Genomic DNA, 24830 nt, shown 5'->3' on the forward strand with positions numbered 1-24830 from the left:
TGTATCCTGGATGTTCCCATCTGAATTTCGGCTCTAATTTTTTTGTTATTTTTTTTCAATCAATGCCGTTTGTTTACCCTAGATGGGGCTGTGTCTTAATGGTGGACTTTTGTGGTGTGCATCCCTCCAACCAACGTGGACCATGAGGTGCTTGTTGCTTAGAGACGAAAAGCTAGCTAGCAGGACTGATGATGATTTCCTGTGTTTTGAAAAATCGTCTTGTTGGCTGTCTAGTCGGGCACTATTTCTCATTTCGAAAAGTTATTACTATCTAACGTATGGGATGCCAACGTCTAGTTATTTGAACCAAGTAGCTAACCAATTCCACAATAATTTGTTGTGCCACGATTTATGAGTGATGAATAATTACAGTTTTCTCAGAGTTGTTGGAAAGGGGAGTTACGGGGAGGTGAATCTGGTGAAACACAAAACAGACCGAAAACAAGTAAGTTATGTCCATCCGCTAGTGCAAGCTTGCATACAAAATATACTGTAAAAGCGGTATTAATTTAGTTTTATTCGAAGAAACTTGAATATGTCTCTCTTGAAAGACAACAATTACGTTATTTTAACTAGTTAGCTGACTGTCGCTATGTCCTGACTCAGAGAGCTTTGCTGATGCTGTTACTGTAACAAGCTAGCTAGACACACTCCAGAGTACTAGTTAGGTGGTTGTCGTCTAGACAGAATGTTTGTCACAATGCGTCTAGACAGAATGTTCGTAACTTTTGGTAACTAGTGTAGGTGGGTACTGATAGGAGGTAACCGCACATATTCACGATGTATTCACAGTATGTCATAAAGAAGCTGAACTTGACAACGTCGTCTAAACGTGAAAGACGCTCTGCGGAGCAAGAGGCGCAGCTCCTGTCGCAGCTTCGACATCCCAATATCGTGACATACAGGGAGTCGTGGGAGGGAGAAGATTGCCAACTCTACATTGTCATGGGTTTCTGCGAGGGAGGCGACCTATATCATAGACTGAAGCAGCAGAAGGGTGAACTTCTTCCTGAGAGACAAGTTGTGGAATGGTTTGTCCAGATAGCAATGGCCCTCCAGGTAGGTTATACGAGGCATATATACCAACAAAATCACTGTAATTGTAGTACCGTGGACCCTTGAAGTAAAAGTTTGAGTTATGATATGTTCATCTATCCCTTTCTAGTATCTACATGAGAAGTGCATTCTGCACCGTGACTTGAAAACCCAGAATATCTTCTTGACCAAAACCAACATCATCAAAGTGGGGGACCTTGGAATTGCCCGGGTTCTAGAAAACCAGAATGATATGGCAAGCACTCTTATAGGAACGCCATATTATATGAGCCCTGAACTTTTCTCCAACAAACCTTACAACCACAAGGTAGTGCCTAATTCTTTGAAACATGCTAATTGTTTATGTTGCCACAATTGTTGACTATTAGGAAAAAAATACCTAATCTTGCTCTTGTCTTAAAGTACACAGTGAAATCAGTGTGCATGCCTGTTTTGCTTACTTAACTGGGATTCTATTGGATGCATCGATTATTTACTGATATCTGAATCCTTTTTGATTCCCAGTCTGATGTGTGGGCACTTGGTTGCTGTGTGTATGAGATGTCCACTCTGAAACATGCCTTCAACGCTAAGGACATGAACTCCCTGGTGTATCGAATTGTAGAGGGAAAGGTCAGTGTTTGAAATACTTGACAACACAACTAATGGGTTAAGTCGTAGATTCCGTTTCGTGCAAAACTGAAAATAATCGTCCGATCTTTGTTTCTGTATAGGCAATTTCAAAGTTAACTAATAAAAAAAGAAATTGTTAATACCGGTAATAGCTTTGTGATCCATGCTACCTAATCTTCCGCTTGTGTTCAGTTGCCTCAGATGCCCAGTAAGTATGACCACCAGCTAGGGGAGCTGATCAAGAGCATGCTGTGTAGGAGGCCAGATGATAGACCGGACGTTAAACTCATCCTACGGCAGCCCTACATCAAACACCAGATTGCCATGTTCCTAGCTGCCACCAAACAGTAAGTGCTTTGGCTCTCTCTTTCTCTTTCAATTCTTGCTCCTTAATGTTGCTTGAACTTTTTATACAATAGCGTTAAATGCTGAATTAAACTGTGGATTCATCTTTTATCCTTCTCCCCAGAAAAACTGCTAAGTCGAGAAAGAAAGTGGTGAGTGGCAGTAACAGGGCCAGCAGTACAGCGTGTGCAGTGTCCTCTCAGCCTAAGTGCCCCCAACATATCCCCCAAGCAGAGCCAAACATCAAAGGGGCACAGGTAAACGTCAAAAATTCAAACTCTAGACAAATACCATAGGGATCACAAATATATTGCATCATTTTACAAGGTCTGTATGAAAAGTCACCACGTTTCTATTCTTAATACACAGCAAGCGGAGTCTCAGTTCCAGGAACACAGAGCTCGCAGCAGAGACCTGGAACCCTGCCTGCCTCAGACGCCTCTACCACAGGAACCTCCGCCACCTGACAACCTCATCAGCAGTGCGCCCCTGGCAACACTGAGTAACATTGACATTGATATCCATCCACTGCAGCCGGAGGAGAGACCGACCCTGGGAGACCTGCCCCAGACCTCCGCGTCAAAGGCCCATCATGATCCACCCCTCCTCAGCCCCGCAGGAGGAAAAAGGAGCGGGGAGAAACTCAACACCCCCGTGCCTCCGCCCCGAAAGTTCCTATCAGGTGTCAGAAATGGGAGAGGAGAAGGGAAGAAGCTGTCCAACGGACCGACCATGCAGTGTGTTCATGGAGCCCCACAAGCGGCCCCAAAGCTCCGAACCACGGAAGACCAGAGGATTCGAACTGTTGATCTGGAGGATAAGGACGATACGATGGAGCTACTTAAGGATGTGGCTATTGAGAGTCCAGCTCCCGAACTGAAAGAAGTTACTTATGTTTTGAACAGTTTGCCCAAGTGTAAAGGGCCTGGAAAAGTCCATGTGGAATCCATTGTGCAAACAGTAGCAGTGAATGCAGATAGTAAAGATGACACTACACATCTGCTTAAAGCTGTTCCAGCACCAAACCATTTCTCAGATGACAGAGTAAGTACATATAGTATTGTATAGTGATAACTCAGAGGTGCATTATGGTATACCTTTGCTGTTGTTTTTGTTAACCTAGCATGAATTGTGTATCTTGCTGTGTTTGTAGGAGAGCCTTGAATCCACAGAAAAGCTGTTAGAATCCCAGCCTCTGGTAGGAATGACTTTCTAAGTTCCTCTGTAGTAGTATCTTACAGTATTGTAATTCAGCAGACAGTTGAATCAACTGTTGATTTCAGATTAAAGGAATATACAGTAGAGGCTGTTTTCCTTTAATCACAGTTTACCTTTTTTCCAGGTACCTGATCATGTAGAACCCCTGTCACCGGTTCTAGAGCAGGACCCGGCTGCGCTGTTCCCTCACTCCTCTCCTTTGGGACCTTGGGTTTCCCGGGCGCGCAGACAGAAGGACAGGAGTCGAACGTCTGGTGACGAGGACAAGGTAGCTGGCATAGAATCTTTTTCTCTCTAAAAAGATCTTCACGGTTTTAGAATGTCCCGTTACCTCAAATGGCCCACAGAATCTTTGAATGTGCCTGTATTCGAGATAAAAAAAATACAAAATACAAATCTCCACAATGTTTTCTACAAATTCTAGGCATTAGAATCAATTGCTGCAATATATTGGACGTTTCCGAAAAAGAAAGGGAATAAAAGTAGGGTAAAACTGCGCATCTGTTGTGCAGTAGTAAAGACCGTGGTACTCATCTGTAACGTTGGACTAAACAGTCTATCACAAGCAGTTAGCTAAACTCGGAGTGTGTTCTGCCTCAGACAGTGGCAGCTCAGAGACCCCTGCCTCCGCCTCCGGTCACCGTGTTAGAGGGGAGGAGGAGGAGCAGGGAATATGCTGAGAAAAACAGCTCCGCACCCTCAGCCCCCAACTCGGTGAGCACCGCCAAGGAAAAACTATCCCCACTACCTCAGGTGAGCTCAATGCTGCCACGTGAGACTTAGGTGCTGAACATGGACCACTGTTGTAATGTACTCCTTGGTTTCAGGAACGCCCCATGTCTGCCAGAGAGAGGAGAAGATTAAGGCAATCGCAAGAAAACCTCAGCCAACCAGGTTAACTGCTCTGCTCTCAGCTTTTTAAATATCAACAGGCCTGAATACAACAAAGGGACTAACAAAGGGGCTAAATGACTAAATGTAAATGTAAACAAACACTCGGTTATGCAATAGCAATGCATCAATCACTTTATACAGCTCTCTCTTTAAAGTGCATATCGATTTTTGTCATTCAACCTGTTCTCTTCCATAGCTGTCCATGCAGTAAGAAGGGCTTCTTATGACGTAGCCTCATCTAACAGTAAGCAGCCAGAGAGTCAAAATATCCCTGTCACAGGCTGTGTGTCTGACCTCACCAGGGAAAACATCAAGGTAACAACAAAATCTAGATGTGACTCATCAACATGTGACCATCGATGCAATAAATGCCTCAGAAATGTTTGGCTTCCCCACCCTCAACCTCTCAGACCTCAGCAGCAAAGCCTTTTCACATGGAGCATGTACCATTGGACATGACCCCGTACAGACTGAGACTTTATGTCCAAAAGGAACGGGGAACTTACTTTTACTATGTGATAAATGTATGGTGTATGTCATTTGTGGTATATTGTGCTGCAGGCAGACAGGTTGCGTCGACCGTCAGATGAGGATGAATGCAGTTCATCCACAAGCTCCACTGATCGCTCTGAAGGAGACTGCAAAGAAGGGTGAGAACGCAGACAAACCCCTACTAAACTAGCTCTTGTTAAGCCATAATATAAGTGAGGGCCTCAGTCAATACAATAGGCATCAGAATGGATACCCAAATAGTTTTGGACATTTATGTTTGTAAATATTCACCTGAACCATTGAATATATTTTCTTGTCACAGAAAGAGCGAATCCAATGATATGCAGGATCTGGTTCAGATGATGACGCAGACATTACGAATGGATGTCAGAGAGGCGGTTTGTGAACCAGACGGTTGTAGCATTGGCTCTCGTGCTCTGCCTGAATTCAGACTTAACAGGAGGTACAGAGACACCCTGTTGCTTCATGGGAAAGCCAGAGAGGAGCAAGAGTTCCCCTTCAGTGAAGTGCCAACTGGTTAGTCTGTCACTCACATACTGTACACACCTGGAATCCTTGTTGGACAGGAAGCACAGCTACACACTCAAAGTGAAATACTTCCTAAGACGCAGCGTTTTGTCTTTGTTACTAAGACACGACAGGGCCAGCAAAGATCCGGAGGGCCATCGAGAAGCTACGGACAGATGTAGTGAAGGGACTTGGGGTGAAACTTCTGGATGTCGTCTTGGACATCATGGAGGAGGAAGACGAGGACAAACGCAAGGTCAGAGTTCTGAACGTCTCAGATTTAACGCTTGCTTACGCAATAAAACACATAGAAACATTGTTATTGCTTTCCAAAATGTGTGGTCAGAAAGTCACCCTTTATTTAACCACCCTATAAACTATTTACACCTCGCATACAAATGGTAACCAGACTGATAAGATGCCAGGATGCTAATGGATTACACTAATTCAGCACTCGCCTGTAAGAGAAAGGCTTGACTGATCTGCAAAGCAAAACAGAATCATAATGGTTTGCTATATACAGTATGAATTATAAGGCATTCATGCTGTTACAGAAATATGATCTCACACTAAATTGAAGTAAACGCTTGTGGGTCAAAGTGTAGAACTTACAGCACATCTGGAGTAGACAGTAATGGTGTTATTGTCTCTTTACAGCTACGTCTCCTGGAGGAAATGGGGGAAGAGAAATACCAATCCTATGCTGTGATGGTGCGGCAGCTTAAATTCTTTGAGGATGTTGCCTTTAAGGGCTAGGCGGTTCAGCCTTTAGAAACATGCATTAGAAGAATCATGTTGTTTGTATAGACACTCTTTGGCATTTCAATATTCATTTCAACATTATTGTAGACATTTTTACACATGAACTTTCCATACTATTATGCAATAAATGTGAATTCCGTTACTGTTACATGTGTAGTTACAATATTTAACATTTTACGAAATCTGAACTAATGGTAGAATTAGACTCAAATCAAATTTATTTGTATAGCCCTTTTTACACGCAAGCATGTCACAGAGGGCTTCACATATGCCCATAGAACTGCCCCTCAACCAACCTAAACCCTCAAGGAAGACAAGGAAAAACTCCCCAAAAACTCTCAACAGGAGAAAAAAAATTGAAGAAACCTTGGGAGGAGCAATTCAGAGAGGGATCCCCTCCTCCAGAGACGGTTGGTGGGAGAGAGGAGCAGAACACAGGCTAAACATAGTCATACAGTGTCGATGGGTTTTTAAAACACCAAAATCCATTATTCAACTTTATAGATGTAGGACAGGACCGGGAGACTCGCGACCAGGTCCAGCATTGGCTGACCGACGACCAGGCAGGTGCTGACAACTCAAACCCCCCACACCACAAGGGATGTGTGTGGGGGGGGACAGAGAGAGGAGAGCAGACTCAAATCCTCAAGCACACAAGTGATAATTCAACTTTTTAATATGCAATGTATTGTAGTAAAATAAATTGAAGTTAAAATATTTTATTAAATGCTTTATAATTATAATAAAACTTTGCTGAACAGCTTTAAAACAATTGATGTGATCTCATGAAGGTATGAGGCTAAACAAAGTACCAGAATATGTTTATTGGACATTCAAACTCATAATAAATCTGAACAAAAACTGTAAAAAAGTGATCCTTTCAAATGTTTTAAACTATTTTATTTCACCAGCGGTAATTTCCCATTTCAACAGGACAGTTGGGTCCACTGAGCCAAGAGCTACTTGTGCTTCTTCTTCTTCAGATTCTCTTGAGGTTTCTCCCTCGTCTCTGCCGTGGTTTCAGGTAGGGCTGGCTGCCAAGAGAGAGGGTTTTTTCGGTACATTGGCCATGGTGGCAGAGTCAGCTGTAACGCGGAGGATAAAGGAGGGAAATGAATATGTGGTTTCAAATCAACATCACCATTTAAATATAGGCTTTTCTAGTCAATATTATTCTGATTTCGACAATCGAACTCTGGTCTCTGACTGACGAACGGAGACAAAGTCGTGTAGTACAGAATATTCACTTAAAAGTGGGTTGAAACTCACCGCACAGGACACAGAAAATCCTCCCAAGACTATGTACACTGTCCATCCAAACTGTTCAATGATGAGGCCATAGATGAATCCAATGACCTGCGATGCAACAGCATGAGTCAGTGTAAATTCAAATGCACCTAATAAGTTAAACATGCATGTTCAAATTTAGGCTAGTTACCGCTGAGACAAGTATTATTCCTTGGAAAATCTGCTCTGCCAGTTTCTGGCCTTTATAATCCTGTGAGTTTAAAACGAGAAAAGTCATTATTGCAACAATAGGGAAAACATACTGCATTATTGAGATATAGTTGAAATGCCAAAGGATGCGAAAACATCAGGAGGAAGCAAGCTAATAATGACAGCCTTTGGCATTCTTAGCAGCAGCATCGTCTTATGATAGTTCTACAAGAATGATGGACTCTACAGTACAGTGGGCTCTGGTGAAGTAACACACAACCTCTTTTTTGGGTACATTTGTCAAAATACACTGACTATGGAATGGAATTTTAAAGGTGGCCGGATTCAGGTCCGCACCTGCGAGTCAATGTAGCCACCGCCAGTGCAGCCAAGTGCTACTACTGTGCTAGCACATATGGCTAGCCAGACTACATAGTTAGCTAAAAGATACCTAACATATTTCTTCGTCTGAATATGTTTTAAAACAGTATCAATAAAGAACGGCAGCCAACTTATATTTGATTCTTACCATATGGGTTGGAATGGAGTTGAACATTGAAAGCATCTTTCTTTATTAAATAAACAGATGGTACGAACTGGTCTGGGTTTAGGCAAATAAACTCAGTTTCCTTTGACAAAATCTAACGTTACGTATCGTCTGTGAGGACCTCTTCCTGGTCATTCAATCTCATTACTACTGCACAACAGATGCGCAGTTTTATCCTACTTTTATTCCCTTTCTTTTTCGGAGACGTCCAATATATTGCAGCAATTGATTCTAATGCCTATAATTTGTACAAAACTTTGTGGAGATTTTTTTTATTTTATTTAAGATTTTATCTTGAATACAGGCACATTCAAAGACATTCTGTGGGCCATTTGAGGTAACGGGACATTCGACTTGTTGATGTTGAGCTGGCATTCAGGCTTTGATGTAGAGTAGTTTGGAGGGTGGGTTTGCCGTGCAATTGATCTCACGGGAAATGTATTATTGAAACACTATTGATGCATCTCTTTTTAAAATGTATATACATAACTATTCCAGACTTGCAGTGTGGTTGACGCGCAATATTCTGGCCTCGAATCTTACCACGTTTTCTTACTATCTGGTCAAATTGGTCATTGTTTCTTTTCTTTCTTTTTGTCAGCTTGGTAAGGAGAGCTCATGAGGTAATTAACATGACACTGCGGAGAGGTAAGTACATCGCTGCATGCATGCGTGTAACAATGTAGGAATTTATGAATGACTCCGAGATGCAACGATTATAACGAATATCCGCTAGTTGTAGAGGCGTCTGCAACACAGCTGTGTTCGCTGATGTTTTTAATCCTTTTCTTTGTGACTTTATTTCTCAGTGAACGTGGCCCTTCTTGTGCTCTTAGCAGTCGCCTTCCTGATCATCGTGCAAAGAAATATTCTAAATCTCAATGACTTTTTGAGGAGAGAGAATCCAGGTATAGCCTACTGATATATATATGCGATTTTTAATCCAATTTTTTCAATAAAAAAATAATAATACAAAAAATAAATACATCTGTGAATCGCTAGAAGACTGAATCGCGATTCAAATGTGATTGTCGATTTTTTTCCCCACCCGTAATATATACATTTTTAGGACTTTTCTTTTAGTTGAGAGGGAAAGCCAACAGTAGTAGTAAGATAATGTAGACTTGGACCATCGTATATTGGACTGTTCACTCCTCCCCAAACATGTTGATGCTTGATGCTTAACGTTTCCTTGCTGACAGATGCAGTCCCCGGTGTGGTTCTCCCTTTTGAGGCTGAGTTCTCCCCAAATCTGAGGCCAGATCCTGGCCGAACTGGGGTGGAGATCCCAGTGGTCATCACTGCAGCTCAAGAGAGAGTGGGTGCTGCTGTGGCAGCCATGAATAGCATCTACCAGAACACCAAGTCAAATGTTGTTTTCTACATTGTGACTATGAACGACACAGTGGATCACCTAAAGTAAGATTCAGATTTTCATTTAGTTTTTGAACATGACCAGTTCAGCAGATGACATAACTTTATGATTCAATTTTTTTTACCCCATTATCAGGCTGTGGCTGAGCAAGACCTCGCTAAACAGTGCCAAACATAAGATTATTGTATTCGATGCCTATATTCATGTTTTGAAGATTCCCGAAGATCCTGAGAGAATGAAATCTGTAAAACCGGTAAGTGATTTTCCACATGTCCTCAGTCTCACAAATCCCCTTACCATAAGTATTCTTTTAAACACAATGTTGCTTATTATCCTAATGGGTTTGTTGATTTTCTAGTTGACGTTCTCCCGATTTTACATGCCTACGTTGGCACCTGATGCAGAAAAAGCCATTTATTTGGATGACGATGTTATTGTACAAGGTATTTTAATAATGTATTGCATTTGTTTTCATAACATTAAGATGCGGTACCATTTCACTAATGTTTGTGATTGCTGCTAAGAACATGCTTTGATTCTCTATTCCGGGACATGCAGAGGAATGGATTTTCAGTATTGTTCTGGGGTGCATTTTCCAGGGGATATCAAAGAATTGTTCGACATGAACCTGAAGTCAGGCCATGCAGCCGCCTTCTCAGACGATTGTGATTCTGCATCCTCCAAGGGCATCATCCGAGGGGCCGGAAACCAGGTATGAACAGGTGCTTTTAACAAGCACACTTGTCAAATAAAAATGTTGGTTATGTCAGTATCAAACACATGACGTGTGCTATATTTTCTTTGTAGTAGGGCAGTGTCTAAAATAATTGTATTTCCCTTAGATTAACTACCTTGGCTTTCTGGATTTCAAGAAGGATTCCATTAAAAAGCTGGCAATGAGAGCCAATACTTGTTCCTTCAACCCCGGAGTAATCCTAGCTAACCTGACTGAATGGAAGCACCAAAACATCACCAGTCAGCTGGAACACTGGATGGAGCTCAATGCACAGTAAGTCACCAAGGTTGTAATGAAGTGAGAAGTTTTATGGGGAATGTTGGGAATGAGGAAGTCTGCTGGCCAGAGACAATTTGCTCTGTATGTATAATCTCATATTAGTATGAAAAGATAAGCAGGGAACTACAGTATATTACAAATAACTCATCAGAAAGAATCACTATGGTTGTTTATTTAGAGGCATCTACGTAATCAGTGCATTTTCTATTGCCTCCTACCAGTGAGGACCTGTACAGTAAGACCCTGGCAGACAGTGTCACCACACCACCTCTACTCATTGTCTTCTACAAACACTACTCCCCCATCGACCCCATGTGGCATGTCAGGCATCTTGGTAAGCAGTGTCCAAGCTTATGAAACACCTGTTGTATATAACATGCACATTGTACATTACAACTTTGTATTCTACTTACAGGAGCAACTGGTGCTGGAAACCGCTACTCCCCCCAGTTTGTGAAAGCTGCCAAGCTCCTTCATTGGAACGGACATTATAAACCCTGGGGCAGGACATCCTCATTTTCCGACATATGGAACAAGTGGTATATTCCAGATCCTACTGGGAAATTTCACCCAATCAGAAAACATGAGTAGACTGGAGCAAATATCTCAGCAGTCAAGTTGGCCATCCCAGCAGGTTCCCTGCAAGCCACCTCTCAGGAACTGAACCTGCATTTTTTGCCTTCCTAAAGAACACATTAGATGCTATGTCTGCCTGTTCTTACTCAACTTGATGTTCACTATACCTTTCCAGTTGCACAATGGCAGTGTCCTCACATTACCTCCATTTTGAGTATTTTACTACAAACCACTACTTGATCTGGTATAAGCTTTTTTGCACATTGTCATGGGTCAAGTTTCAACCTTTACAGTTTAGTAAACAAATGTTGCCTGTTTGTAAGCTGCAAATGCTGATGTAAATATTTTTAAGGTGTCCTTTGTACAAGCCTAAATAAAACAATTTGCAATTTTCTGCTGCTTCAATTATGTATTTGTTGCAAATGTGTTTTACACTTCATTTCTCTGGTTTAGATTATCCATATAAATGTGCTAAATTACCGCTGTAATAAAAATTAATTATAAGACACAGGAGATTTATTTGTGTGTTCAGACTATATACAACAATCCATATGAACAAAATACCTATATACTACTAAAAGTATAGAAGTACTTTACTAGTAAATTGGTGGGTAAACTGAGGTTTTACATTAAGGTTGTTTACCAAAAATGAAAGATGGTGAAAGACTTGACATCACAAACACAAAACATAATTAATGTTCAATTAAAATCAGTGTTGAAGTCATATGCGTCATTGGTCTTCACAGAGGTGGGGTCTATGGTGACCGGAGCCAACAGGAACTTCACCTTCACTGGTTTGTCTGCAGAGGGGATCAACATGGTGTAAGCATTTTAACACTTATTTTGATACAGTACATAGTGGCTTACGTCTGTACGGAAACTTACCAGTTGCTGGCTCTTCTTCCTTTGACGTCTCAGTTTCTCCCATCTCCTCAGGTTTATCTTCGGGCTGTAATTACAGGTTATGATCAAATGGTGTTCTCTGAATATAACTCTTAATTGTCAATCAGGTACAGCATTTGGATCAGAGTTGGATTAGAAGTCTCCAAAAGTTCTCAGTGCTTTACTTGTTATCCTCATTTCCATGCTAGTAAACACCTGCAGTATGACACTGACATCCTGTCATTAGAAACAATTTAGCTACCAATTTATTGTCGCATCCTTCTTCCATGTCCACTACATCCTCCTCAGGTTTCCCAGCTGCTGGTCTTTCCTCAGGGATGTCCGTCTCTGTCAGGATACCTGCAGTGGGGCCTTTGGAGGTGAATCCAATGCTGCTTGCCCGGTTGGGGAACTTCACACCTGGCAGAGGAGATGGTCCGTCACTACATTTGAGCATAATTGACTGACTCGTCCACTTGTTAGATCTGAGATCAATCGATTAATTGACTACGTCAGGTTTCAAAGAAGTAAACAATCATACTCCTCATAGTCTCCTCGTTGCCCTTCCTCAGCATGTTAAGGTCCCAACCCTTCTGCATCTCAGTCACTATGGCATCGGAGAGGTAAGGGGGGAGGATGGCCTTGTCATTGGCTTTGCTGTGGTAGCTCAGCTTTGCTCTATGAACACAGATGAGGGCAATGAAAGTTACGGATGGGGGTCATGTATTGCACTCTTTTACATGGGCAATGTGTTAAGCTTCTTTAGGAATTTGGCACAGCATTTGGATCAGAGTTGGATTAGAAGTCTTCACTTTAAACTCGAGACTTGAGTTATTGTCCTCATTTCCAAGCTGACAAATGGATTGACGTGTTCAAGGCAGGTCCCTGAGACCGCACTCACCCCGTCCAATCACTCAGGAAGGTCACGGCAGCCTCCTGTGTGTTTGGAACACCGCCCTTCTGCAGATAACCACGTTTCTTGGCGAAGAGAGTTAAAAACTCCAAGGAGTTTCTGAAGTCTGGGACGTTGTACTGGAGCATAATCTGAAAGAAATATCAAGAGGTTGAATGAATGTGCTAAAGAGACAAACATGTAGTAAACTGCAGAGCAGCAGGCAGTATGAAGATCTAACTGCTCATGTTCACGCTGACAGTTTACGCAAAACAGGGAACCATCTCACCTGCTCTTTGTTGCATTGTTTTAACAAGGTCCTGACAGCTTCCAGGATATCCTCCTCCTTCTCCTCCACCTGGAGGCTTCTCAATGCCATGGATGCAGGCGGGTTGGAAGGAGACGCCACTATCCCCGGGCTGTCAACCATCTTTATGTTTTTGGCTATGTGGACCTCTTGCATACTCCTGTAGAGAAACGATGTGTACAAATATTATTTATAAGGTTAACCACGTTTCAGACAGACATTCCAACATTAGGTAATAAAGCTCAGTGTTGGATTGAAATGAAACTCCACGGTCTTGTCAGATCATCAACTTCATCATAATTGCTTTGTCTCCTTCTTGCACAATAAGGAACATGATACAAGCACACAAATGCTCTTAGTACCAAAATAGGAACATATGATAGCAGCATGACCAGTCAACCACACAAACTAAAGTTGAACTCACTTTGTGATTCCTCTCTCGAATCCTACGTTACAAGCCCGCATTCCTTTCAGGCTGTTAATAAGACTGCTTTTTCCAACATTGGGGAATCCTGCAGAAGCAAAGCACACAAATGGGATAAAAAATAAAGTCAAATCTTGATATGAATTACATTTTCACACAGACAAACATGTTCATGAGGAGCATACAGCACTGATCATTGGCTTTGGGTTGAAAGCGGATCATTTCGATTAGTTGGACTGAACACAAACCCTTACCAACTACGCCTACTTTCAGCGTGCTTTCATTCTCTCTGCCTCTTGCGTGTTCCCCTAGCAACTGGAGAAGACAGCTGCTGCCGAAACAAGCTACTCCCTTAGTTTGGTCCACTACTCCGTTCGCTGTTGCCATTCGGCTCTTCTTCTCTTGCTGAGAACACAGAAAAAAAATCAATTCACATTTGAATCGCGATTCAGTCTGCTAGCGATTCAGATCGATTCACAAATGTGAAATTATTATTTTGTATAATTTTTTACGTGTGTACAATTTTTTTTTTTTTTATCTAATCGTGACCCCCAAGAATTGATTCGAACCATGCATTTCTATAAATACATTGTAGTACACAACTACAGCGGACAGTCTATAGGATTTGCCAAGGACATTTACACACCTGATGTACTTACCACTGTTTTGTCCCGAAGCAGTGTGGATGCCTTGAATACTACAGTAGGAAACTCAAGCTGTAGACACTGCAGCCACTTCTGAACATTTTCTTTGGGTACAAGATCTGAGGATTGGGAAGTTACGTCACTTTACGCCACAATATCATAACAAACCTAACTGGCAAAATGAAGTGATACTTTATGGATTTATGAAATACAAGCTTGTGTTATTTACCTATTTTATTTAACAGGAACATAAGTTTCTTGTTTCCTTCCCTCTTAAGCACAGCCTCCTCAAGTTGAGGGCACCGGCAACCCAGGGGATCTCTAGCATCCAAGATTTCAACTATGACATCAGATGCGTCAATCACCTGGAGAAAGCAACATACATTTCACAATAAGGTTTGTGTGATAAATTCATAAACAGCAAGTTACAGTTTTGATTTTAACATGGCAGGTTTGGCCAAGAGCAAATATAAATACCATGCGTGTCAAGGAGGCTTCCTTACCTTATTCAATTCTGAACGCAGATACTTCTTTGTGGGTGTGACGAAACTCTGATCAGCCAGCTTTTTCCCAATCTTTTCCTGAATAGAGTAAATACATAAAATTAGCATTGGGCTACGAGAATATGTTGAATTACATTAGAATTTTTTTTTACATTTTTACCTTGCGCACTCTCTTGACTTTGTCAGCATCACCAACACCAGTCTCTCTTTCCTTCTTTCTCTTTTTAGCTCGTTCTTGTTTGACAACTTTCTTCTTTTCCTTTTCTGCTTCAAGCTGTTACAGGAAAGCCACAGGACAATTTAGTTTCTGTGGTAACAATGCGGACAACACATACACATGAGAAAATATGATGGTCTGGTAAAACGTGTTGGATGCGTTCTGTTACAGAACTAAGATGGTATGTGGGACTTCACCTTTAACCTTCTCAGTTCTGCCTCTCTCAGAACTTCCTCTTTGAATGGGGCGATGTTGGGGACTCCTGGATCCTTCTTCACTCGATTGCTCACGCCTTTCTTTTTAGCATCTTTTTTCAGTTTTCTGTTATGCTCCCGAACCTAAATGGAACGAGTGGGCACATTTCACCTTACCATAAAAACAGCCATTTTAGCTACGTACAAGCACTTATTAGTGTAGTAGCGTAGCCTATTATATATCCTATTAAGTTCTGACTTTTCGGTACAAACGCCAGAACTTGACGCAACTGTTTTAATCTCCAGTGGTTATTTAGGCACTGTACTGGCTGTGCGATGCAGCATGCTCAATATGCTAGCTACGCAAATAGGGATAATAATGTTCAAAAGTTACGTGCTTACCTTTTTCTGTATTTTGTAACGTTTAGAGCAAGAAACACGTTTGCTTGCTCTCTTTAACTCTGAAAAACATGAAATGTCAAATTAAGAACGCAGCAAAGCAATAACGCCATTACACCTGGCTAACGGGAGTCGTGGTAGCTCGCTCTGTCACTGCAGCCACATTTTGTTTGCTGCATATTAAAGACAAAATATATATTTAACTACTGATACCTAGTCATAAATACTACTGTTGTTATAATATATAAACGGAGTTACCAATGTAACATGAAAAAGCACCAAACGAATTATCTGAACAACTTACTTGGACGTTTCATGTTGCTGTTTGGACTCGTTGGGCTAGCTGAGCTGAAGTTGATTTGCACGTGGAATCATGCAGGAAGTGAACTCACAGCCTCTTCTTCACGTTGTTCAATTTCCGTCAGTCAACGTGTCTACGACTATGGGAGCTGGGATATTCCAACACCGCCCCTGCGGTGAGAGTCTGATACTACACCTACACCTAATCTTCGTCCCCTCCTATTTCTTGAACCCGGCCCGCATAGAAATATTGAATCAATGGAATTAAATAGCATACTACAAAATCACGCCACCCCAACAATACCACAGGTGACATTTTAGCCTGTGTTTTACAAAATAATACTGGAAAAGTAAAGAGCGAGCAGGCTAGGATAATTAACAGTGGAATGTTCTAAATTATTCTCAGAAGAATACACACAGCATTCTGCACAGAGGGACGCTCTGTGTGCGGAGCGCATGTTGTAATTGCACTTCCTTAGCGTTGTTATGATGTCTCGTTCATTGCTTACTGTCTGGAACACCGCCCATTCCAAAGCCAACAAGTAAAACAACACACAATGATCTTCTTTTCGTTTGTCATTGTGCTCCAATTCCTTCCAAACAATCGTGTCGTGTGACTCGTGCCTAGACAGGTCACATTCTTCATTGTTTATGACCTACACACGTAAAAATGAATAGGCATGAAGGCTAACTAGTTTTTCCTAATATGATGGCCAACATTTCAGATCCCACATAGAGTAAAAGTTAAAAAATGATTTAGTTCCAGCCATAGTGTTTATGAAAGTTTAAACTACAAATTGAATTTGGCAATGATAATCAGTCATGAACGACAATATTGGGATCTAATTTGAGATTATTTTGCAAAAGAAAATTCGTCTTGACTCAAGAAACATCATTTTGGCTCAGTGCCACATGTCCAGACGTTTAGAGCACGTTTAGAGCACTAGTAAATAATAAATAACAAATACGTATGAAAAAGAACTAGGCAAGGTCACCATAGACCTCAAAACTGGAATTAAAAGCAGTCAATCGTCTATTCTGGTAAACAAGCAGGTTCTATTATCTTATAGGCAAAATAGCTTGGAAATATGGGTACATCAAAGAAACATCCCCTTTCATTTGTGAAATGGAAAATCCTCGGGATTGGACCGTTAGATTAAAATGTGTGTCAAAAACCTCGGCAATATTGCCACTGGCCAGGCCATATGGTAGGCTATGTATCAAATATTCAGTTAATGTTGTATGAACAGAGCAAATCAATTAACCAAATCGCGCAACTGGCAATACGCAATCAAGACTTTAGTTTCGACGAATAGATTCAAATCTCATAGTGTATTTGACACTAAACAACCTAAAACTTCCCCACATTGCCCCACGCTGTAGAGAATTGGGGGTTTCTGGAACAGGTCCGACTTTTGACAAATATGTTTTGAATAATACATTGTCCATTATTTTGGGCATGGTGCGTATGATAGGAGAGTTGTAGTCCGTCTACTGGATCTTCGTGAAATAGAACAGTTTAAATACGGGATTAGGACAGTAATCCGATGGTTACAAATGTGCATGCGCAAAAACGAGGCGCATGAGTGTTTAGCAATTTGCTGAGGGTAATAAACGAATTGATGAAGGTTCATCACTGTCCAGATAGCATCCAACGCTTAACAACCATGAGGAGCTAAGCACCAACAGAGGTAAAGTGCGATTGATATCTTTCAAGATCAATGTAAATGTTATTACAACTCTCGCCATTACAACTCTCGCCATGACCGTGATTGTTATGACACCGGCCATACTTGGATGTTCAAACACCGGCAAAACAAGAGCAACGACTAATCTTATGGTGACGTTTTTATGATATGAATTATTATTTAGAAATTGAAGCCTTGTTTGTAAACTTTTGGTGTACAGGCCTATAGGTATATAATTAGGCACGTCGATGATCTACTCAAAACAAAAGCGCAAGTATTTAAATAGGCTATGGGAGTTTCGTATCCTGGATTGCAAACTGTGACCCAATTTGGGAGGTATGCGCTCATTAAGATTCAAGTCGTTTAATGGGGTTGCGAAGAGGGTCAAAGAAAGTTTAGAAACCTAACAGAAAATAGGTATAGATTATTTCTGAAACAGAACCCCTTTTTAAATGGTTATTTCAAAACAAACAAAACACTGAAACACCGTAGCACCGTTTGTTCTTAATTCAGTTGAAAGTTAAGGTACGTAAAGGAAAAATAACAAGTTCACAACAAGACAAGTGTGACATATAATAGGTACATTCCTTTGGCAGAATGATTATGTCTGGATTCATAACGCAAAAGCAATAGATAAGCTTTAGCTTGTTCGGGATTAAACTAGTCATCTTGCCCCACATTTTAATATAATCTTATGAATCCTGGCTTCGACTAACACATATTAATCTCTTGTTTTTCAAATTCGATATTTCAATGACAGGACGTTACAGTGCTGAATTCAGATATATAATTAAGGTATTATCAATTTGTTAATAATGGTGCGGATTAAGTTTAGTAACAAAGTATTGTTCATAAGTGAAAGTGATTTCTAGACACTTGATACCAAATGATCTCTGTGGGTGGTGCCTGACGACTCGGACTCATTTTACAGCACTTCACCTAAAAGTGGGCATGGACTGAATAAAGACTCATAGGGTGCAACTGACGTCATCTCATCTGAGTGTATGAAGACCCTAGGATGTGGACATGTGCTCATACATCGCCAGTCGGTGCCATAGTACTACATGTAACTTTAAAGTTAGGCAGTGAGTGGTCAAATGCCATGCCAGTCTGTGTTCTGGGAACAGGATGTCGAATTGTGAGCTGATTGAGCTGAAGGACCTTAGCCTAAATGACCGTATTGAGCTTGCAGCTCCTGCCGCTCGGCCTCCAGCAGCACCTCTAACCCCACGGCAAGTGAGAGCTCCAGAGAGGCCCAGACCATCCCAGGCCGTCCGGCTGGTGGGAGACAGTGTCAGAGTTGAAGGTGCAACGTGGTATACAGGGGAGTCTGGGAAGGGACACGATTTCCAGCCTTGCAGCCACACCCAACTCACCTGGTGTGACTTATGTGGAGACTTCATCTGGGGTCTTTACAAACAGAGCCTACGCTGTGACAGTAAGTTATATTCTTCTAATGTTGCTTTCCAAGATTTTCAACTAATTGTGTGTGTTTGTTGAGCTGTTTCAAATGAAATGTCCTTTGAGGGTATTTTGTGTGAAGAAAATGTGTGCAGTATAGCTATGATAGGGAAGCTAAATATGTTTGCTGTCAGCCAATCAGGATAAACTTGTCACAGATAATGACCCTATCAGCAGGAAGCTTCATGTTTTTAAAGCACCCAACTAGGTCATGGGAACACATATCTGGAGAACTTCCATGGAAAACCTGTTTTTGACTGAACAGCATTAGGGTGCCTGTCCAGAAACTGAAAGAATAGATATACAGAGGGCACTGCTTACCTTGTCGGCCCTGAACCCTATAGGAATGCTGCAAGAACGCAATTTAAAAAAAATCAGAAAGCTTTTTTTTTCTTCTTCTTTGAATTAACAAATGAGTGTATTGTCATAAATTCAGTGTTTATGTTCTCTTTTTCTCTCTATTGAAGACTGCAGATATACCTGTCACTACCGCTGTCTGCCACTAATCCAGTTGGACTGCAGCACAGACAGTTGGATCTTGACTGACCAAACAGACGTTTCTGAAGACACAATAGAGACTGATACAAATGTGGTGAGATATTATAAAACAAGACTGTGCAGCAACAGTCTGACTGACTGTCTTTCTCTCTTACTGTGTTTGTGTGTGTGAGCGTATGTGCGTGCAGTTCCTGCTCTGTAAGGCTGAGAGGGGGATGGGGTTATGGAGATGGGCACTAACATCTAATGGCTTCTGGAGACCAGCCTCTGTGTGCCATATGCTCAAAACTGATTTTATTGGCCTTTCTCGAACAGCTCTGTCATGCAGAAGGGTCACCACATTTAGGATGACTGGGGGGGGAGGACAGGACAGGTCATCTGACCAACAAAATATCAAAGAAAATCTATATCAATAACATGCATACCTCATGAAAGGATAAAGACAATGCTGACAATCCATTAATTATCATTGTGTACTGTATTTGTTTTCCCTGAAAATGATTCTATAGGTCATTCAATATAAATGTTTTAAACAGTAGGCTGGCAGAAGGCCCAATCAAAGGTTATCGCGGGGCCAATGTTGCATGGGGTCTGCTTTCTCTCCTCTAGTTGGACAGATGAGTTGACCTGGACATTGCAAAAGAAAACAATAGGGGCTTGCAGTCATGGTACGGGCCCTTGGGGAGAGAATAGGGCTGTAAATGTTGATTCTGATAGGTTCTTCAGTCTTTTATGGCCTGGGAGGGGCACAAAGGCCTAGGTTGATTCACATGAAGTTGCACTGCAGCAAGAACAGAATTTACCATTTTGAAATGGACAGGGAAGGACGTGAAAACATAGCATAGGTAGATTCATCACAAGGGGGTTTGCCTGTTACTCTTCTAAAAATGTCCTTTGAGATTACCTGGGGTAGCTCTACTAGTAGCGGATACAGTAGCCAGGAGTCGGAAGACTCGGACTCTGAGCTGGAACAGTTTTTCACTGCACGCACTTTCTTCTTTCTCAAAGCAAAAAGAAACACGGTGAGAATAAGGATTGTATACCATGATTCATCTGTACCATTTTCTTCTGATTTATAATATATAGAAGAGGAAGAAGATCTATAGTGTCGCAAGGGCAGCGTGCTTTTATTGCCTGTTGTGTTTTTTTCTTGGATTATTTTAAAACCTTTTGAGTTTATTTTAATTATGTGGTGTTTATATATTTTCTTTTATGTGCTGAATAAAAAAGGCCTATATTCTAATTTGGCTGTAAAAATGACTGTATACAATCACAGCTCCCAATTATGTGACTCGGGGTGTAGATTAAATGTAATTAATAATGGGTAACATAGGACTTTTGCACCCCCTGTATCGGCTTGTGTTTGTTTTGAGCATGATGAGATCTTGGTATGATCCTGCCAAAGACTAGTCTCTGCCAAACCTATCATTATAAAGTATTCATCTGCATTTGATAAGACTGCACATTTGTAGGTTAGGGTAACCTAACCAGCAAGTATTTCATGCTGTGTGTTGGTTGTGCTGTCATGTGTGTGTGTGTGTGTGTGTGTGTGTGTGTGTGTGTGTGTGTGAGAGATAGAGAAAGAGAGGGGGAGAGAGAAAATAGCACATTTTTAAAGATTTTGCAATATAAAATAGCTACTGTATAGTTTGGTTGCATGAAATAAACTCCTGATGAATTTACAAAAGTTTTTTGAAAATGTCTCAACTTACCTCTAAGAATTATGAACTAAGTTGCAAGTGAGTTGCTTGGGGTATTGTATTATTTAAATTACACCTTATCTCTTTCTTGCAGGATGAACAAATTGACTGGGGGAAACAAGAGTTGACTGTCAGTGAAATTCAGCAAAAAGTGAAGGAATACAATGCTCAGATCAACAGCAATCTCTACATGGTGCTTGTGAGTAAATATCTATGTTCAGTATCTTTTTTACCATATTCTCCATCTTCCATCCCAACATCTCCCATGCTAACACACACAAGGTTTTCAATGGAATAGTTACATGCTAATGGCTACTTATCCCTAAACACACCTTAATCTCAGTTTATTGGGGTTTCAGTTCCGATGACATCATTATTCAAATCATGCATACGTCCACGCTGTGCATCTTCTCTCTTCCAGGACAGAGATGGAACATACACCGGCTTCATTAAGGTGCAGTTTAAACTGGCCCGGCCTGTGTCCATCCCACCTCCTCAGAAACCCAGCGTAACACATGAGGGAGGACCACAGGAGGACGACACGAAGCGGCGGACTTCTTTTTACCTCCCCAGAGATACGGCCAAGCATCTGCACATAAGCTCCCATACACGAGCACGAGAGGTCATAGAAGCATTGCTCAACAAGTTCACTGTGGTAGACAACCCAGCCAAGTTTGCACTGTTCGAGCGCAGTGAGCGGCAGAATCAGGGTAAGGCCACATCCACAAAGTGCTCTGTAGTATAATGCGGGTAAAGCAGATGCAGAGCTAAATTATGACAAATAATTACTATTTTAGGGGTATTTTGATGCGGAGCAACTATCCTAATTATCTCATCACTTTTCTCTTTCATTTCCCCTCTACTTCCCAGTATACCTGCGTAAGCTACCTGATGAAGAGTGTCCACTACATCTGCGTCTCTGTGCTGGACCCAGTGAGAAAGTCCTCAGTCTGGTGCTGAAAGAAAACGAGACGGGAGAGGTCAATGTAAGTGTTCCAACATCGAAAGGTCAACAGAAAAGCCTCAAGTAATGCTGTACCCTGAAATCATAATTGTTCTCTCCCACAGTGGGATGCATTCAGCCTTCCAGAACTGTGCAATTTCCTTCGGATCCTTCAGCGTGAGGAAGAGGAGCATGTACGACAGATTATAAAGCGCTATGCGGTTGCCAGGGATAAGATGAAGACAGCCATGGCCAGTGTCACTACCCCTGGTTAACTTGTGTGGCACAGTGAAAACGTAGAAGGATGAACTTTTGACCAGAGGCATGTCCTGTGCCCTCATAATGCTCTTCTGAATTCTGATAAATGTTAACAACGGTCACTTCAGCAGACGGAGCATAACCTCTTGAAACAGGGACACGGACATGTTGAAAGTGGAGTACACGGGGTAAATGTAATTAGCCACCGTTATGTGAATGGACATTGCAATAAATAAAGGCCATTCTAAAAAAGAGAGAAGTAGCCTATTAGGGTCATAGACACTGCGGAACTGGAAACTGATTTCACTGGGAATATTTGCTGCTGGATAGATTTTAGGGGGAAGATTTGGCGATCTATCTAAAGATTCGACGGCGTCAATTGACTATGATTATGTTATTAATAAAGGGATATGGTAACTACTTAGCTGTGTTTTTCATGTCAACCTTCCTGACTTGTTGGAGCCTTTTTTTCTTTTTATTGCTCGAAAAAGTACAAAGTATACAGATAATCACACTGAGGTACATAGAACAGTATACAAGTGTATAAACAACTGAAATTTGTTGGAGCCTTTTTGAAATACTCTTTATTTAAGAGTCACCCCGGATGTTATCGTTGCAGTAATCTCTTCCGTGGCACACATTGACAGCTACTAGTAGCTAGGTAGCCGCTCAGTTGCTGAACAAGAAGGAGCTAACTACGGTATATTTATTGGAGCTTAGCTAAACGGTAGTTCAATCCTCACCACTAAAATGGTATGTATTTGCTAGTTAGTTAAGTATGATTTGATTGCCTTTGTTTTACAACAATGCACTATGCTTTATTGACCTAGGCTAGCCACTAGCCATCTTGTTCACAATAAACTATCGGATTGCTAACGTTCCTTGTTAGCTTAGCTAGGGCGTTGCCATAACATCCATAGCCATGCTAGCTAGCTTAGTGCTACTTGCTAAATAGTTCAGATTGTCTAGAAAGTAGCTAGAGCTAACAAGCTTGGAGGATTATTTACATGTCAATCTAAAACCGACGGCATACACATAGTCTACACATATAACGTTAGCTAGTTGAATCAGACTTTTTATTATTAATATTATTATTATTATGAAACATAGCTACTGAGAAGTAGCAACGCTATAGCTATCATATTGGCTAGCGATGTAAACAACAACATTGCTACACACTTTTAAACCCCTTTTTGTGTGTAATCTTTTCTAACACCGCTTCTAGGCCGAGGTCGAGGAGACGCTCAAGCGAATTCAGGGCCAGAAAGGAGTTCAAGGAATCATTATCGTCAATGCTGAAGGTACTGTAGCCTAAAATTGTACCAAACATCACAAATGCTTGATTGTAACTGTAAAGATAGTCTGATAGTTAGTCTACATTTGATTGATTAAACATTCAATAATACATATTGCAATCAAGAACAAGTGAGTTCACCTCACACAAACTCCACATCACATCCGTTCTTTTGTTAAAGCGCTGTCAGTAAATGCAGGCAGTTAGTCATCGCCATTGCCATCTCTCCCTCGATGCCCAGGCATCCCTATCAAGACCACCATGGACAACACCAGTACGGTCCAATATGCAGGCCTGATCCACCAGCTGGTGATGAAGGCGAGGGGGACGATCCGAGACATCGACCCTCAGAATGACCTTACTTTCCTCCGCATCCGCTCCAAGAAGAACGAGATCATGATCGCACCAGGTAAGGAGATGCTGGACAAGGCAGTAGCTGAATAAACATAATCTTGTCCATGAGTATTCTTTGTTAAAACTTGTTTTGTATTTGTGCTTTTGCTCCACAGACAAGGACTATTTTTTGATTGTCATTCAGAACCCCTCGGACTGAGAGGACCATGCCAACCTTTTATGTGCTTCTGGTTTGTTTTTAAAGGCCAAATGAGTGTTCTGTCTTTACTTTCTAGCTGAATTATATGACGTACCCCGAGCACTTCAGGGACGATGAAGACCCCGGTAGAAACTAGATGAATTTATAAAGACTGCTGTCTGTATTTTGATGGGTGACTGTAGATCAGAAGTGTGACCCTAGGACATATTAATACTGTATGCTTGGTACCTATCATCATTCCAGTTTGGATGTTCCCCTTTCTTCTATTCTTAAGTGGACACACACACAACAGAATGTCCTTATAAAAAGATTTCATTTCAAGAATATTTTTATTTATTTATGTTGTTTACAATTGTTCCTCTGTCAGTTGCCACTATTTCAACAGTGTATCTCTTTGTAAAATGTTAAGCAGCATGCAGAATGATGAGCAGCATATTATTACACTACTAAACATCTGCTCTGGATGTCTCTGAGTTTTATGTTGATATTTTGCAAGGCCATTAAAACATTTAAATGGATCCATTAGTGATTGTTGAAAGAATCATGTTAGAATGGAATAAAAAAGTAGTTGTAAATCGTGTGTGGGAATGTACAGATGGCAGACACGGGAACAATATTAACATATGAAAGCAGTGGAATAGAACCGTTTTATGATTAGTGTGGGTAGTACTGAAGACTGAAGTACAGCCCGCACAGTTTAAGATGTGTTCGACGGGTGTAGATCTGATTTTGAGGGTTGCCAGGTTTTCTTCATGGATTACTAAACAAAACGTCCTAATTTCATCGCAAGGTTAGCCCACAAACAGTTGGTGAAAT

The 24830-nt window shown here is 41.3% G+C and overlaps 6 protein-coding genes and 2 non-coding genes across 12 annotated transcripts; 4 read left to right on the forward strand and 4 right to left on the reverse strand.

Moving 5' to 3' along the window:
* The first annotated feature begins 60 nt into the window (after nt 1–60).
* nek4 (NIMA-related kinase 4) lies at nt 61–6671 on the forward strand. Of its 3 annotated transcripts, none has more exons than XR_009931413.1 (17): nt 61–445; nt 793–1059; nt 1166–1363; nt 1561–1668; nt 1861–2015; nt 2138–2270; nt 2383–3057; nt 3167–3211; nt 3356–3499; nt 3832–3984; nt 4059–4125; nt 4322–4440; nt 4687–4775; nt 4940–5154; nt 5271–5401; nt 5803–6101; nt 6533–6671. XR_009931413.1 is itself a non-coding variant. In XM_062470181.1 (16 exons), the coding sequence occupies exons 1-16, from the start codon at nt 359–361 to the stop codon at nt 5899–5901; spliced, it is 2685 nt and encodes an 894-aa protein (XP_062326165.1). In that variant the 5' UTR covers nt 61–358; the 3' UTR covers nt 5902–6450. The 3 variants fall into 3 exon arrangements, 1 of the variants encoding a protein (XP_062326165.1); XR_009931414.1 differs by having other exon boundaries at nt 3832–3945; XM_062470181.1 differs by lacking the exon at nt 6533–6671 and having other exon boundaries at nt 5803–6450.
* A 40-nt stretch (nt 6672–6711) lies between these two features.
* Nucleotides 6712–8032, reverse strand: spcs1 (signal peptidase complex subunit 1). The gene is made up of 4 exons (XM_062470223.1): nt 7874–8032; nt 7346–7405; nt 7177–7263; nt 6712–6992 (listed from the first exon to the last, which is right to left on the reverse strand). The coding sequence occupies exons 1-4, from the start codon at nt 7907–7909 to the stop codon at nt 6867–6869; spliced, it is 309 nt and encodes a 102-aa protein (XP_062326207.1). The 5' UTR covers nt 7910–8032; the 3' UTR covers nt 6712–6866.
* Nucleotides 8033–8221: 189 nt separating this feature from the next.
* On the forward strand, nt 8222–11344 carry glt8d1 (glycosyltransferase 8 domain containing 1). Its single transcript, XM_062470210.1, has 10 exons — nt 8222–8295; nt 8493–8539; nt 8701–8799; nt 9094–9310; nt 9402–9519; nt 9625–9709; nt 9866–9978; nt 10109–10275; nt 10503–10615; nt 10697–11344. Exons 2-10 carry the CDS (start codon nt 8524–8526, stop codon nt 10870–10872), a joined length of 1104 nt encoding a protein of 367 aa, XP_062326194.1. The 5' UTR covers nt 8222–8295; nt 8493–8523; the 3' UTR covers nt 10873–11344.
* Nucleotides 11345–11351: 7 nt separating this feature from the next.
* Nucleotides 11352–15760, reverse strand: gnl3 (G protein nucleolar 3). Its single transcript, XM_062470197.1, has 15 exons — nt 15624–15760; nt 15323–15381; nt 14924–15064; nt 14670–14783; nt 14510–14587; nt 14236–14371; nt 14022–14125; nt 13617–13767; nt 13363–13450; nt 12921–13098; nt 12641–12783; nt 12281–12417; nt 12002–12159; nt 11743–11806; nt 11352–11657 (listed from the first exon to the last, which is right to left on the reverse strand). Exons 1-15 carry the CDS (start codon nt 15634–15636, stop codon nt 11557–11559), a joined length of 1665 nt encoding a protein of 554 aa, XP_062326181.1. The 5' UTR covers nt 15637–15760; the 3' UTR covers nt 11352–11556.
* Nucleotides 11869–11942, reverse strand: LOC134031224 (small nucleolar RNA SNORD19). The gene has a single exon (XR_009931851.1). It is a non-coding gene; the product is annotated as a small nucleolar RNA SNORD19 (small nucleolar RNA).
* LOC134031231 (small nucleolar RNA SNORD19) lies at nt 12514–12588 on the reverse strand. Its single transcript, XR_009931860.1, has one exon. It is a non-coding gene; the product is annotated as a small nucleolar RNA SNORD19 (small nucleolar RNA).
* Nucleotides 15761–17058: 1298 nt separating the features above from the next.
* On the forward strand, nt 17059–22587 carry LOC134027170 (ras association domain-containing protein 1-like). Of its 3 annotated transcripts, none has more exons than XM_062470370.1 (7): nt 17059–17310; nt 18239–18745; nt 19236–19360; nt 21061–21165; nt 21388–21676; nt 21837–21952; nt 22035–22587. In XM_062470370.1, exons 2-7 carry the CDS (start codon nt 18436–18438, stop codon nt 22182–22184), a joined length of 1095 nt encoding a protein of 364 aa, XP_062326354.1. In that variant the 5' UTR covers nt 17059–17310; nt 18239–18435; the 3' UTR covers nt 22185–22587. The 3 variants fall into 3 exon arrangements, with proteins under 3 accessions (XP_062326354.1, XP_062326363.1, XP_062326371.1); XM_062470379.1 differs by lacking the exon at nt 17059–17310 and adding an exon at nt 17339–17459; XM_062470387.1 differs by lacking the exons at nt 17059–17310; nt 18239–18745; nt 19236–19360 and adding an exon at nt 19385–20288.
* A 181-nt stretch (nt 22588–22768) lies between these two features.
* dynlrb1 (dynein, light chain, roadblock-type 1) lies at nt 22769–24532 on the forward strand. Its single transcript, XM_062470454.1, has 4 exons — nt 22769–22920; nt 23393–23468; nt 23703–23870; nt 23971–24532. Exons 1-4 carry the CDS (start codon nt 22918–22920, stop codon nt 24012–24014), a joined length of 291 nt encoding a protein of 96 aa, XP_062326438.1. The 5' UTR covers nt 22769–22917; the 3' UTR covers nt 24015–24532.
* Nucleotides 24533–24830: the final 298 nt, after the last annotated feature.

Source organism: Osmerus eperlanus, chromosome 1 (genome assembly GCF_963692335.1).
Source record: "Osmerus eperlanus chromosome 1, fOsmEpe2.1, whole genome shotgun sequence".
NCBI lineage: Eukaryota > Metazoa > Chordata > Actinopteri > Osmeriformes > Osmeridae > Osmerus > Osmerus eperlanus.

Excerpts from the sequence above, each read along its gene's own strand:
- nek4 (XM_062470181.1), top strand. The coding sequence starts at position 359 with ATGAATAATTACAGTTTTCTCAGAGTTGTTGGAAAGGGGAGTTACGGG. Across the intron at positions 1,060-1,165 it reads AGATAGCAATGGCCCTCCAG|TATCTACATGAGAAGTGCAT; the intron begins GTAGGTTATACG and ends ATCCCTTTCTAG. Across the intron at positions 3,058-3,166 it reads ACCATTTCTCAGATGACAGA|GAGAGCCTTGAATCCACAGA; the intron begins GTAAGTACATAT and ends CTGTGTTTGTAG.
- glt8d1 (XM_062470210.1), top strand. Across the intron at positions 9,520-9,624 it reads GAATGAAATCTGTAAAACCG|TTGACGTTCTCCCGATTTTA; the intron begins GTAAGTGATTTT and ends TTGATTTTCTAG. Across the intron at positions 10,616-10,696 it reads GTGGCATGTCAGGCATCTTG|GAGCAACTGGTGCTGGAAAC; the intron begins GTAAGCAGTGTC and ends TTCTACTTACAG.
- spcs1 (XM_062470223.1), bottom strand. The coding sequence starts at position 7,909 with ATGCTTTCAATGTTCAACTCCATTCCAACCCATATG. Across the intron at positions 7,406-7,873 it reads ACTCCATTCCAACCCATATG|GATTATAAAGGCCAGAAACT; the intron begins GTAAGAATCAAA and ends TTAAACTCACAG. Across the intron at positions 7,264-7,345 it reads GAATAATACTTGTCTCAGCG|GTCATTGGATTCATCTATGG; the intron begins GTAACTAGCCTA and ends GTTGCATCGCAG.
- gnl3 (XM_062470197.1), bottom strand. Across the intron at positions 14,126-14,235 it reads GTTCCTGTTAAATAAAATAG|ATCTTGTACCCAAAGAAAAT; the intron begins GTAAATAACACA and ends CCCAATCCTCAG. Across the intron at positions 13,451-13,616 it reads GCTGAAAGTAGGCGTAGTTG|GATTCCCCAATGTTGGAAAA; the intron begins GTAAGGGTTTGT and ends TTGCTTCTGCAG.
- LOC134027170 (XM_062470370.1), top strand. The coding sequence starts at position 18,436 with ATGTCGAATTGTGAGCTGATTGAGCTGAAGGACCTTAGCCTAAATGAC. Across the intron at positions 19,361-21,060 it reads TAGAGACTGATACAAATGTG|GATGAACAAATTGACTGGGG; the intron begins GTGAGATATTAT and ends TCTTTCTTGCAG. Across the intron at positions 21,677-21,836 it reads CAGTGAGCGGCAGAATCAGG|TATACCTGCGTAAGCTACCT; the intron begins GTAAGGCCACAT and ends TCTACTTCCCAG.
- dynlrb1 (XM_062470454.1), top strand. Across the intron at positions 23,469-23,702 it reads CATTATCGTCAATGCTGAAG|GCATCCCTATCAAGACCACC; the intron begins GTACTGTAGCCT and ends CTCGATGCCCAG. Across the intron at positions 23,871-23,970 it reads CGAGATCATGATCGCACCAG|ACAAGGACTATTTTTTGATT; the intron begins GTAAGGAGATGC and ends TTTGCTCCACAG.